Here is a 13,303-nt window from a genome sequence, read left to right as displayed (position 1 = left end):
TCATCGGTGTAGTCAATGGTATTTATTAAGCACTTACTGTGTTTAGGCACTATACTAAGTGCCTGGGAAAGATCAGTACCACAGAGTTGGGGAAAACGTCCCCTGTTCACCTGAGCTTCCAGTCTATCTCACTGCATGACCTGGCTGGGAACCTATAAGCAGTATGGCTTCTGATCTCATTGAAAACACATATATATCTTCTTCAATTCTATTATTTTAAGTGGTTAATGCCCAAAACGAACTTCTAACACTTATTCCCAGGCCCAGCCCTCTTCCTAACTTCTGTACAGTTTAAAAAAACATGCCTCTCTCATATTACTCAAAGTGTATGATCTCCAGAAACCTCCTTCTACCTTAATTCATTTTCTCTCCTTAGCTATTGACTTTGGTGATATTCTGTCCAAATTTATAAACGTCCTTTCCTACCTCTCGATTTTCATGGTCCTTATCTAACAGCTGGTCTACTGCAATGTTCTTACTAGAGTACATTTGGTTTCCTGACTCTTTTCTTAGATCACGAGGCCCCCAAGGAAAAACACACTTTTCATTCCCACCTGTGTATTCTCGTCCAGTGCTTAGTACTGTGCTCTTCACATAGTAAGCCCTTAAATATTACTACCAAACAGCATATTTATCTTGTGCTTCCAATTCTTAAATTCTTCCTGACATATCACCCCCATAAAGCAAATAATGTAATTGTAATAGTGCTTGTTTTTACTAAGCGCTTATTATGTGCCAAGCACTGTAGTAAGCGCTGGGGTAGATACAAGATCATCAGGTCTCACATGGGGCTCACAATCTAAGCAGAGGCAACAGGTATTGAATCTCCATTTTGCAGATGAGGGAACTGAGGTCCAGAGAAGTTAAGTGACTTGCCCAAGGTCACACAACAGACAATTGGTGGAGGGCTTTAGAACCCAGGCCCTCTGGCTCCCAGGCCTGTGTGTTTTTCACCAGGCTAGTTTGGTACTCAATTGTCTTATGTTCCTTTCAGGATTGTGCAGTTGCAGCTATAAAATTTTTTTGCAAGTTATTACGCTCATTAAAAAATCAATAGTGATAATAATGATAATAATAATGATAACTGGTATTTGTTCATTTTTAATGGTATTTGCTAAGTGCTTACTATGTGCCAGGCACTGTTCTAAGCACTAGAGTAGTAGATACAAGGTAATCAGGTTGTACACAGTCCATGTCCCACATGGGGCTCACACCTTTAATATCCATTTTTATAGGTTGAGGTAATTGACTTACCCAAGGTCACACAACAGACTGTGAACCCGCTGTTGGGGGGACCGTCTCTATATGTTGCCAACTTGTACTTCCCAAGCACTTAGTACAGTGCTCTGCACACAGTAAGCGTTCAATAAACATGATTGAATGAATGAACAGGCAAGTGACAGGACCCAGGTCCTTCTGAATCCCAAACCCATGCTCTATCCACTGATTTTTGTTAAATGTTAAATGCTATGTGCTAAGAACTATACTAAGTGCTGGGAGAGATACCACATTATCAGATCAGATACATTCCCTGTCCCACCTGGGGCTCACAATCTAAGTAGAAAAGAAAACAGGTATTGAATCTCTATTTTAATGATGAAGACTTGAGGCCCAGAGAAGTTAAGTCACTTGCCCAACATCACACAGCAGTCACATAACAGAGCTGGGATTAGAACTCAGGTTCTCTGACTCCCAGGGCTGTTCCCTTACTAGTCTATGTAATGCTATTATAAGGTGATTTTTCTGTATGTTAATTTGTGGGTTTAATGTGCAGGCAAACATATATAAAACTATTAAGAAGTTGTACATATATAATGGCAGTCAAACACAAGAGCTCTTCTCAGCTAATGTCGTGGCTCTATCTCAACCAAAAGATAATCAGGTGGACTTTGAACCCCAGACTTGGAAGAGTTCACCCATCATTGGAATTTTCTGCAAAATGGAAAACAAAATTGCATTTTAAAAAAGAATCTGAGAAAAATGTCTTTATATTTTAGGTCATTCGGAAAGGAGAGGTGAGCTGCTGTTGGATTTGTACAGCTTGTAAAGAAAATGAATACGTGCAGGATGAGTTCACCTGCAAAGCTTGTGACTTGGGATGGTGGCCAAATACTGACCTAACAGGTAATACCTTTCTCACTCCCCCTTCCTTCTTCTCTAACCTTTGTATTAATGTAGGCTTTTTCAGGCTGAGGATGATGTGTCTGAGTGTTTGTGTGTTCCTGAGCAAGTTGGGGGGATGGAGGAAGGAGATTGATCTCTGTCTCCAAAGTATTGAAAGAAGTGAACATTGATAAATTTCACCATGGCCAACTAAAAACCCTAAAACCCAGCACAAAGCACCCAGAAAAGTCCCTGCTAATAATAATTATGATGGTATTTGCTAAGTGCTTACTATGTGTCAAGTACTGTTCTAAGCAATGGGATAGATACAAGGTAATTGAGTTGGACATAGTCATGCCCCACGTGGGGCTCACAGCCTTAATACCCATTTAACAGATGAGGGAACTACTGTTCCCTGCTAACAGTAAAGAAGCTCAAAGGAGGCTAGCCCAGAGTTCAGGGAGGAGGCCAGGAAACAAAAGGAGCAGGACGAAGGAAGATTTGGGATCTCCAAGAAGTTGATAACCCAATCATCACTGGGGATTCCTGCAAACCCGGGTCCTACCCAGGTTTCAGAACAAAGGCCCAGGACTCTCTGTAACTGAGTAATTATCAAACAATTATTTCTACTGAGGGCTGTGTGCACATCACTGTACTAAGCTATTGGGAAAGTACAAATACAAGAGTTGGTAGAGACGTTCCCTGCACCCATTGAGCTTACAGTCCAGAAGGAAATTAATCAGAACACAAGGAAAGAGTCTTAGGTCCAACTATACTAGGTGCAGGTACAGGGAGCAAATGTCAGAGTTCTGGTTCCTGTTGGGATCCAACTGGATTACTAAACATGACAAAGGGCACACAGGTGGATGGTAAAGGAGAAATTGAAATCTCTCTCTCTCTCTCTCTCTCTCTCTCTCCCCCTCCCCCAGCCCCCGTCTCCCTCCTTCATTACCTAGGAAGCCTACAAGGTTTCCTCCAGGTGTTAGGAATCCCTGTTGAGTGGGGTAACCTTTTTCGTGTATTGCTGTTTTATCTCCAATCTTTCCAATGAATTTCTAGATCACCAAAGGTCTCAACATCGAGGAGAACAAAGCAGGATTATTGTACCAGGTTTCCAAATAAAGAGATTTGTTAAATGGCTTCCCTGTGATACACAGCAGATCAAAGTATGGGAACACAGGGCCCTTGGCCCCAGAATTTAAATAATACTGAATGCATTCTGTGCTAGACATAATGCAGAAGTAAAACTGAAATGAGGCATGCCTAACCCCTGCCCTTTTAGACAGTATAATTTTAAAAGTACATTGTATTTATTGTATTGTGGAAATTAGATAAAGGTAAGAAAATTTGAAGAGGCTAATGCTTTAGAAAGCAGGAACAAAACTTGAGGTGGCCTTCGTAAATTGGAAAAAAACAGCCTTTCAAAAGCAGAAAGATGGAATTCAAGAGGTACCAGCACCAGGTAGGGCACAGAGAAACAAAACAAATGGGACAGTGGCTAAAAGGGGTAAAACCAGCTAGGCACAAATACATGAGACAAAAACCAGAGTTTTTTGACAACGACAAGCTGAATCTGAGTCAGACAGTAAGACTATGCTGTTATTTAACAATAATTATGATGGAAATGGATGACATTAATTTGTGAAGTGTTCCAAATTTTTACAACAGTCACTCTCCCCACCTTCAAAGCCTTACTAAAATCACATTTCTTACAAGAGGCCATGTCCAACTAAGCCTTAATTTTCCCTACTCCTTCTTCCTTCTGCATCGCTTGTGCAGTGGACCTGTATATTAAGCATTTTATATTCAGCCCACCCTCAGTCCCTTGGCATTTAAGCATTCTCTTCAAATGCTATCGAGTCATTTCTGACCCACGGTGACTCCATGGACACACTCTCTTCCGAACATCCCATCTTCTGTCATAAAGTCATTCTGGTATTTGTATCCATAGAGTTTTCTTGGTAGAGATACGAAAGTGGTTTACCATTGCCTTCTTCCGTTCTATAAAAACTTGAGTGCCTGCCATTGTCATTGATCAACATTTTGGTAACTTGATCATCTGCCTTTGACTCTTTTCTGTGCTGCTGTGGCCAAGCATGGGTGAATCAAATTTGACACTATGGCTTATACCTTTCCATCATGGGAAGCTTCATCAGAGTACTTATGTACTTAAGCACAATTTATTTTATTGTCATTTCCCCCTTTAGACAATATGCTTCTTGTGGGTAGGGGATGTGTCTACCAACTCTGTTGTGCTGAGCTCTCCTAAGGGCTTAGTTTAGTGCCCTGCACACAGTGAGTGCTCCGTAAATACCATTGATTGATTAAGTGTCTACTAAGTGCCAAGCCCTGGAGTAGACATACTATAACCAGATAGGTCATGGTCCTGGGCAAGAATGGAGCTCCAGTTCAAGAAGGAATAATAATAATAATTCTAGTATTTGGTAGGTGCTTTACTGTGTGCCAGGCACTGTATTGAGCACTGGGGTGGATTCAAGCCAATCGGGTTGGACACAGGCCTTGTCCCACAAGCGTTCACAGTCTCAATCCCCAATTTACAGATGAGTTAATAGAAGCACAAAGAAGTGAAGTGACTTGCCCAAGGTCATAGAGCAGACATATGGTGGAGCACAATTAGAACCCATGACCTTCTGACTCCTAGGCCCTTGCTCTATCCACTATGCCATGTCCCTATTTTACAAATAAGGAAATTAAGACCCTGGGAGGTTAAATGATTTGCCCATGGTCTTACAACAGGATATCAATTAATCAATCAATCAATCGTATTTATTGAGCGCTTACTGTGTGCAGAGCACTGTACTAAGCGCTTGGGAAGTACAAGTTGGCAACATATAGAGACAGTCCCTACCCAACAGTGGGCTGACAGTCTAGAAGGGGGAGACAGAGAACAAAACCAAACATACTAACAAAATAAAATAAATAGAATAGATATGTACAAGTAAAATAAATAAATAGAGTAATAAATATGTACAAACATATATACATATATACAGGTGCTGTGGGGAAGGGATGGGGTGATGGAGAGGGGGATGAGGGGGAGAGGAAGGAAGGGGCTCAGTCTGGGAAGGCCTCCTGGAGGAGGTGAGCTCCCAGTAGGGCCTTGAAGGGAGGAAAAGAGCTAGCTTGGCGGATGGGAAGAGGGAGGGCATTCCAGGCCCGGGGGATGACGTGGGCCGGGGGTCGATGGCGGGACAGGTGAGAACGAGGTACGGTGAGAAGATTAGCGGCAGAGGAGTGGAGGGTGCGGAGTGGGTAGTAGAAGGAGAGAAGGGAGGTGAGGTAGGAGGGGGCGAGGTGATGGACAGCTTTGAAGCCCAGGGTGAGGAGTTTCTGCCTGATGCGCAGATTGGTTGCCACTGGAGATTTTTGAGGAGGGGAGTAACATGCCCAGAGCGTTTCTGGACAAAGACAATCTGGGCAGCAGCATGAAGTATGGATTGAAGTGGGGAGAGACACGAGGATGGGAGATCAGAGAGAAGGCTGATGCAGTAGTCCAGACGGGATAGGATGAGAGCTTGAACGAGCAGGGTAGCGGTTTGGATGGAGAGGAAAAGGCGGATCTTGGCAATGTTGCGGAGCTGATACCAGCAGGTTTTGGTGATGGCTTGGTTGTGAGGGATGAATGAGAGAGCGGAGTCGAGGATGACACCAAGTTTGCGGGCTTGTGAGATGGGAAGGATGGTAGTGCTGTCAGCAGAGATGGGAAAGTCAGAGAGAGGGCAGGGTTTGGGAGGGAAGACAAGGAGTTCAGTCTTGGACATGTTGAGTTTTAGGTGGCAGGCAGACATCCAGATGGAGATGTCCTGAAGGCAGGAGGAGATGCGAGCCTGGAGAGAGGGGGAGAGAGCAGGGGCAGAGATGTAGATCTGGGTGTCATCAGCGTAGAGATGATAGTTGAAGCCGTGGGAGTGAATGAGGTCACCAAGGGAGTGAGTGTAGATCTAGAACAGAAGGGGACCAAGCACTGAACCTTGCGGAACCCTCACAGTAAGGGGATGGGAGGGGGAGGAGGAGCCTGCAAAAGAGACTGAGAATGAACGACCGGAGAGATAAGAGGAGAACCAGGAGAGGACGGAGTCTGTGAAGCCAAGGTCGGATAGCGTGTTGAGGAGAAGGGGGTGGTCCAGTGTCGAAGGCAGCTGAGAGGTCGAGGAGGATTAGGATAGAGTGTGAGTTGTTGGATTTGGCAAGCAGGAGGTCATTGGTGACCTTTGAGAGGGCAGTTTCCATGGAATGTAGGGGACGGAAGCCAGACTGGAGGGGGTCGAGGAGAGAGTTGTTATTGAGGAATTCTAGGCAGCGACTGTAGACAACTCGTTCAAGGAGTTTGGAAAGGAATGGTAGGAGGGATATGGGGCGATAACTAGAAGGTGAGGTGGGGTCAAGAGAGGGTTTTTTTAGGATGGGAGAGACATGGGCATGTTTGAAGGCAGAGGGGAAGGAACCAGTGGAGAGTGAGCAATTGAAGATGGAAGTTAAGGAGGGGAGAAGGGATGGAGCGAGAGATTTCATGAGATGAGAGGGACAAGAGCAGCATTCCAACCTGGTTTCTTTCTTATAGGCCTCCCTGCCAACCACCCAGTGTCGAGGCTTAGAGGCAAGAAGAGTACAGGCTCCCAAGCCTCAGAGGTCATGGATTCAAATCCCAGCTCCGCCACTTATCAGCTGTGTGACTTTGAGCTAGTCACTTAACTGCTCTGTGCTTCAGTTACCTCAACTGTAAAATGAGGATTAAAACTGTGAGCCCCACGTGGGACAACCTGATAACCTTGTATCTACCCCGACACTTAGAACAGCGCTTGGCACATATTAAGCACTTAACAAATACCATCATTATTATTATCATCATTAACAGGCCATGCCTGTAAAGCAATCGATCCATCCAACTATCTAACCTCTATTGGATTTCTGTGTTTAATTTTGAACAACACACTTTGTAAACAATATCAGGACTCCAGAGGGGGTTCAGAGAAGAATCTCAAAAACATTTCTTTATACAGAAAATTGACTTTCCTGCATCAACATATAAATGATCAATTTTTATGTTTTTGCAGAAGATATTTTTTAACCTTTGCAAAGCAAGATTTAAACTTCTTAAACAAGTCTGAACCCCATATGACATGGCGCAGGCTGGCAAATGTTAGGGCAAAGTGTTTGGAAGGGATAATGATTTTGATTTCAATACCTTTACCCATTTTCCTTTCCATAAATAGTGGGTTTCTGAGATTGACAGAATTTTTGCAGGAGAAAGTAAACTCTTTGTAGATTGGAAATGTTATGGCCCACTAATGATAGTGTGTTTAATAAACTTGCCTAGAATCTTTATTAAACTGTTGCTTTTCACCCATGCTCCAAAATGTTAGTAAAATGTTACTCTGTGAACTCCTATCCCTGTTGGAGCATGCCATTTTCTATTTCTGAGGGTAAGAATTGGCACAGCATGACCTGACAGTTTTTGAAAGTGCTAATGAAATAGGAAGACTGTTACGTCTTTTTCCTTATAAAACTGTAAATTTTATTTCTTGGCAAGTATTTTACAAACACTCATGCTCTGTACAAATGGGATAGATAAACAGGGATCTATTCTGCAAGAAAAGTGAGCTATGATTTAATGAGAAGGATTCCTATGCAGCCAAGTTAGTTTGAGCCAATAGTATTCACAACTCAAAACAGGCTGGAATAATAATGAGCTTCTCTCAAAATGGCAGATCCAGTCATAAGGGCAGTGAAAAAACAGGATAGAAAGAACATCGATTCTTTTGAAATGTGGTGTTGGAGAAGGCTTTTGCAAATACCATGGACTGCCCAAAAAAGAAACAAATGGATTTTAGAGCATATTAAGCCAAAGTGGTCTTTAGAAAGCCAAGTGACTCAACTTAGAGTAGCATATATTGGACACGTAATCAGGAGGACTAATTATCTAGAGAAGACACTAATGCTGGGAAAATGAGGAAAGGCACACCAGCAGCTATATGGACAGAGACCATAACAACAATAACGGAAGGTTGTTGATTTTGACAGAGGAGAAAGTATATCCATGGAGTCCCTATGAATCGGAAATGACTCGATGGCATATAATAATGTCACAGAAATTTAGTGAATTTAAATGTTTTTCTACCAACTATTTCAATTGCTATTCATCTAAGATTAGATAGACAAACAGAATATCCATGAGTCCTTTGGAAAACTTTGGTAATTGGGGGCAGCTAGGAGAGGCATGAATAATTGGATATTCTTGCCATGACCTGCTTTTTAGTCTTATCACTACAAGCTAGTTGAGCCTAATATTGGAAGCCACATCTGGGGAAGTAACACTGGCCCCACCAATGAGGATTCACCTCTCGCCATGACTGTGAGCCATCCTTTAGGTATACTCTGGGTTTGGTCAACTTGTACCTTCTATACCTGTTTTTTAACGTCTCCACCCATAGCTTACACTTCTGTCACAAATCACAGTTTGCAAATGCTGATCATCTCCACATTTCACTCAATGGGCCTCCCTTCATCAAGGGTCCCTATTTTTCTTTACTCCTCCTCTAGTGACCCCTCCTTTTTTAATTATCACTCTTAGCTTGCAATCAGTTCCAATGAGAACTATAATCTGCAGGCAGCATATGAGGCAAAATTGCTATGCCCCTAAAAAAAACCGTGGTAGGATCACCAAAGGAGTTTTCTCCTCTATATTTACATTTGGGAATGTGCATGATCAGAAGCATCATCAATGAACATTTACTGGATCCACAATTATCAACTAACTTCTTTCACTATATGAGAAGGGAGAATATAGACCAATAAACCTTAAGTAAACTTACAATGGCTATCTTTAGACCATGAATGATGGTGAAGCAGCTAACTATTCATCAGATCCCCACCCAATTCCCCAAATCCCATACCCTAACCTTTGGTTTCTTTTTCTTCTTAACTGTCGTTTTCACGATCCAGGCTGTGTACCCATCGCCGTTCGCTATCTCCAATGGAGCAACATAGAGTCGATTGTGGCCGTGGTCTTCTCCTGCCTAGGGATCCTAGTCACCATGTTTGTCACCCTAATCTTTGTCCTCTACCGGGACACTCCAGTGGTTAAGTCATCCAGCCGGGAGCTCTGTTACATCATCTTGGCTGGTATCTTTTTAGGCTATGTCTGTCCCTTTACTCTCATCGCCAAGCCCACAATTACTTCCTGCTACCTCCAGCGCCTCTTGGTGGGCCTCTCCTCTGCCATGTGCTACTCTGCCTTGGTGACCAAAACCAACCGCATTGCTCGCATCCTGGCTGGGAGTAAGAAGAAAATCTGTACCCGGAAGCCCCGATTCATGAGCGCCTGGGCCCAAGTGGTCATCGCCTCCGTGCTCATCAGTGTGCAGCTGACGTTGGTGGTGACCCTGATCATCATGGAGCCCCCCATGCCCATCCTGTCCTACCCCAGCATCAAGGAAGTCTACCTAATCTGCAACACCAGCAACTTGGGTGTGGTAGCCCCCGTGGGCTACAACGGACTCCTCATCATGAGCTGCACCTACTATGCCTTCAAGACCCGCAATGTGCCCGCCAACTTCAACGAGGCCAAGTACATAGCCTTCACCATGTATACCACTTGCATCATCTGGCTGGCCTTTGTGCCCATCTACTTTGGGAGCAACTACAAAATCATCACCACCTGCTTTGCTGTGAGCCTCAGTGTGACGGTGGCTCTGGGGTGCATGTTCACCCCCAAGATGTACATCATCATCGCTAAGCCCGAGAGGAATGTCCGCAGTGCCTTCACCACCTCGGATGTGGTGCGTATGCACGTCGGAGACGGCAAGCTGCCTTGTCGGTCCAACACTTTCCTCAGCATATTTCGGAGGAAGAAGCCCGGAGCGGGGAATGCAAAGTGAGTTATTTTGCCTGGTGCATGTGGGTCTCTCCTTGTGCCTTTGTATCCCTCTCTTCCTCCTTTCTTCTCTCTCTCTGCTTCTTTCTTTCTCCCTCTTTCTCTTTCACAGCCTCTCCCCCCACTCTTTCTTCGTCCTTTCTTCTCCCCATCCCCTTTACCTTTCCCTATATCCCTCCTTCTCTCCTTTGCTATCCTTTCATTCCCCTCCTCTTTTTATCACTTAATAATAATAATAATGATGGCATTTGTTAAGCACTTACTATGTGCAGAGCACTGTTCTAAGCGCTGGGGGGGATACAGGGTGATCAAGTTGTCCCACGTGGGGCTCACAGTCTTAATCCCCATTTTACAGATGAGGTAACTGAGGCTCAGAGAAGTTAAGTGACTTGCCCAAGGTCACACAGCAGACATGTGGCGGAGCTGGGATACGAACCCATGACCTCTGACTCCAAAGCCTGTGCTCTTTCCATTGAGCCATGCTACTTCATCTCTCTCTCACCCCAACTCTTTCCTCAGCTGCTTACTCTGCTTTAATTGGGAATATCAGGCAAGATATACAATTTATGTTCATTTCCGGTAAGTTAGGAGTGAGAAGAACTCGAAGTGGCTCCCAGTCCATTTCTTTCTGATCCCTTCTACTGCTGTCCTGAAGCTGTGAATGGGAATCTTCTAGAAGCCTATTTCACCTCACACATCACATCAATCTGGTATGTGGACAAAGAACCACAGCCTGGGTGTGGAAGTGCCACCAGCAGCTTTCCTTTCTCAGATATATTTTTGGGAATCTTTCCAAAAGGGTTACATCTCACTGGAAACCAGGCCATTTCCCAGGTCACTGAGACAACAGGGAGCCTGAGTAAACAGCAAGAGAATGTAGCATTTTTGCAAGAATATCTTAAAATTGACATCCTTCGTTCCACTCTTTCTGAGGCGTTGTATCGGCATTCTTGGGGTGGCATTCAGAATTTTTATAGTAGTTACAGTATTTATTAAGTGCCTGTGATGTGCCAAGTTTTGTGCTGAGCACTGGGTTGGATTCAAAACTATTCAGATAAGGCACTGTCCCACTTACCACTCACCACATAAGAGGTAGGAGAGCAGAGAAAACTTTAGGTTAGAAAGTATGCTTGAAGTCAGAATCCTGGGTTATTAATTACATTTAATGACCTCAGGAGAAAATAATTTCCCACAGCAATTTATCCATTTCTTTTCCATCCGTCCATCTTTAACAGAGGTGATTCTGATCACTAGAGCATTTTGTTGAGGGCTTAGCTTTACGCTACCTCAATTTGAAAATAATGATTGCTGGCCATAGGCCAAGTACTGTGCTATGAACTGGGTTAAATATAAGATAATCAGATCGGACATAGTTTCTGTCCTACCCCACATGGGGCTCACAGTCTAAGAGGGAGAGAGAACAGATAATTTATACCCATTTTATAGATTAGGAAATTGAGGCTGAGAGAAGTTGTGCTGCTCACAGTCTAAGAGGGAGAGAGAACAGATAATTTATCTCATTTTATAGATGAGGAAATCAAGGCTGAAAGAGGTTTTGCTGCCCAAGGCCATCCAGTAGGCTAACTGTGGAATGAGACTAGCACCTGAGTCTCCTGTTTCTGAGTGCTATGCTCTTTCCCCTGGGCCAGTTATGATTTCCTCCTTTTCATATGCTTTTAAAATGTGGCTTCTTTGGGATGCCATTTAGGCACTTTTGGATCTTAAGAATTTCTCAAATCAAAGCCCCAAATGAAGGTTATTCCATCAACCAGTTTCACTCATCTTGAGTCAGAGTAAAAGGATCCCTGATGAAACAACTTGGTATCCCAAATTTGTAATCAGTGCTTGGGACTGTAAAGGGAAGGAAATTTCAAGTTTGGTTAGATTATGGTCCCAGTGGCCAGCTCTAGTCAGCCTTTGTAAAGTTGGGAGAACACCCCCATACCATTCTCAAGCAACCACCTAGCATGTCATTACTGGCAAGTACAAACCCAGAGTAACTGAAAGAAATGAAAAAGAAAACAGTTACAGATATTCTGCTGAATACAAAATGGGGTGAGGGTACAGAAAGGAAATGAATTGAGTAGAGAAATGAAAGGAAAGGAATTCTCTATTAGAAAAAGGAACTGAAAACTGGTGGAAGGAGAAAGACAAATGGAGAGGTGAAATAGCTGATTCAGAAGTAGTGGGAAAAATGAATTTTCCATAATAATGTGATCCATCAACGTATGTTCCCCTCTATCACCCCTCTTTTCATTTTGAGTTTTTCCATCATGACTACAATGATTCACATCTTTCCCTGTTGTTTCTGCTTTGGGCTAAGAGTGTTCTGGAGTTGATGATATCTTCACTCCATAGCAGAACTAACTTTTTCTGAATCCTTTTCCTGAAATAATTTTTTCTGTTTTGAGCTTTGGACTCCTTTTATTTTGAAGTGTTTGTTCTTTCACCATTGCCCACATTTCTCCTCTCCACTCTCCACTTCTCCTCTCCCCCTAACCTCTCATCCCACCCTCCCTTTCCTTCTTTACAAATTTTTCTGAAGCTGCTGAGATCCACAAGGTCATTAGCATGGGGTCTGGGGTCATAATCTATTCACAGAAACATTATCCCCATTTTTCTCCAGTGGTTCAAATAACTGAGGTAATTAATAATTTTCTTACCTTCCTGAAGCCTATGGACAGTGGCACCTCATTTTTCTTGACTTGAAACTAGACAGTATTGCTGTAAATTGGGTCAATGGGGCAGTTGCCCCTAGTCTGCCCCTTCCAGTAAGCCCACCATACTTGCTTTTATAGTCCCCTCACTCTTCCCTTCCCCCCCTAAGCTAAATGTGAGGCTCCAGCAGGGTTCTAGAGGGGAGCATGCATGTCCTTCACTGGGGGCCAGTGGGAATGAGGGGTGGCTGTCTGGCTTTTTTAAAAAGTGGTGTTTGTTAAGTACTTATCTTGTGCCAGACACTTTCCCAAGCCCTGGGGTAGATAATAATAATGATAATAATAACAATGGTATTTGTTAAGTGCTTACTATGTGCCAAGCACTGTTCTAAGCATTGGAGTAGATACAAGGTAATCAGGTTGTCCCCCGAGTGGCTCACAGTCTTAACTCCCTTTTTACAGATGAGGTCACTGAGGCACAGAGAAGTGACTTGCCCAAGGTCACACATCTGACAAGTGGCGGAGCTGGGATTAGAACCCGCGTAGATACGGTTCATGTCCCACATGGGGCTCACAGTCTTAACACCCATTTTACAGATGAGGTAACTGAGGCACAGAGAAGTGAAGTGACTTGCCCAAGGTCACACAG

The 13,303-nt window shown here is 43.6% G+C and overlaps 1 protein-coding gene across 1 annotated transcript in view; it reads left to right on the top strand.

The window, feature by feature from the left end:
* Window positions 1-13,303, top strand: part of GRM1 (glutamate metabotropic receptor 1) — a 348,169-nt gene that overhangs the window by 305,968 nt on the left and 28,898 nt on the right. The window contains exons 6-7 of the mRNA XM_038762331.1: window positions 1,998-2,124; window positions 9,067-9,997. Coding sequence (XP_038618259.1) covers window positions 1,998-2,124; window positions 9,067-9,997 — 1,058 coding nt within the window. The remainder of the gene's footprint in view (window positions 1-1,997; window positions 2,125-9,066; window positions 9,998-13,303) is intronic.

Source organism: Tachyglossus aculeatus, chromosome 2 (genome assembly GCF_015852505.1).
Source record: "Tachyglossus aculeatus isolate mTacAcu1 chromosome 2, mTacAcu1.pri, whole genome shotgun sequence".
NCBI lineage: Eukaryota > Metazoa > Chordata > Mammalia > Monotremata > Tachyglossidae > Tachyglossus > Tachyglossus aculeatus.
Note: the sequence above shows the minus strand (reverse complement) of the source record. Positions and strands in the feature narration are given on the sequence as shown.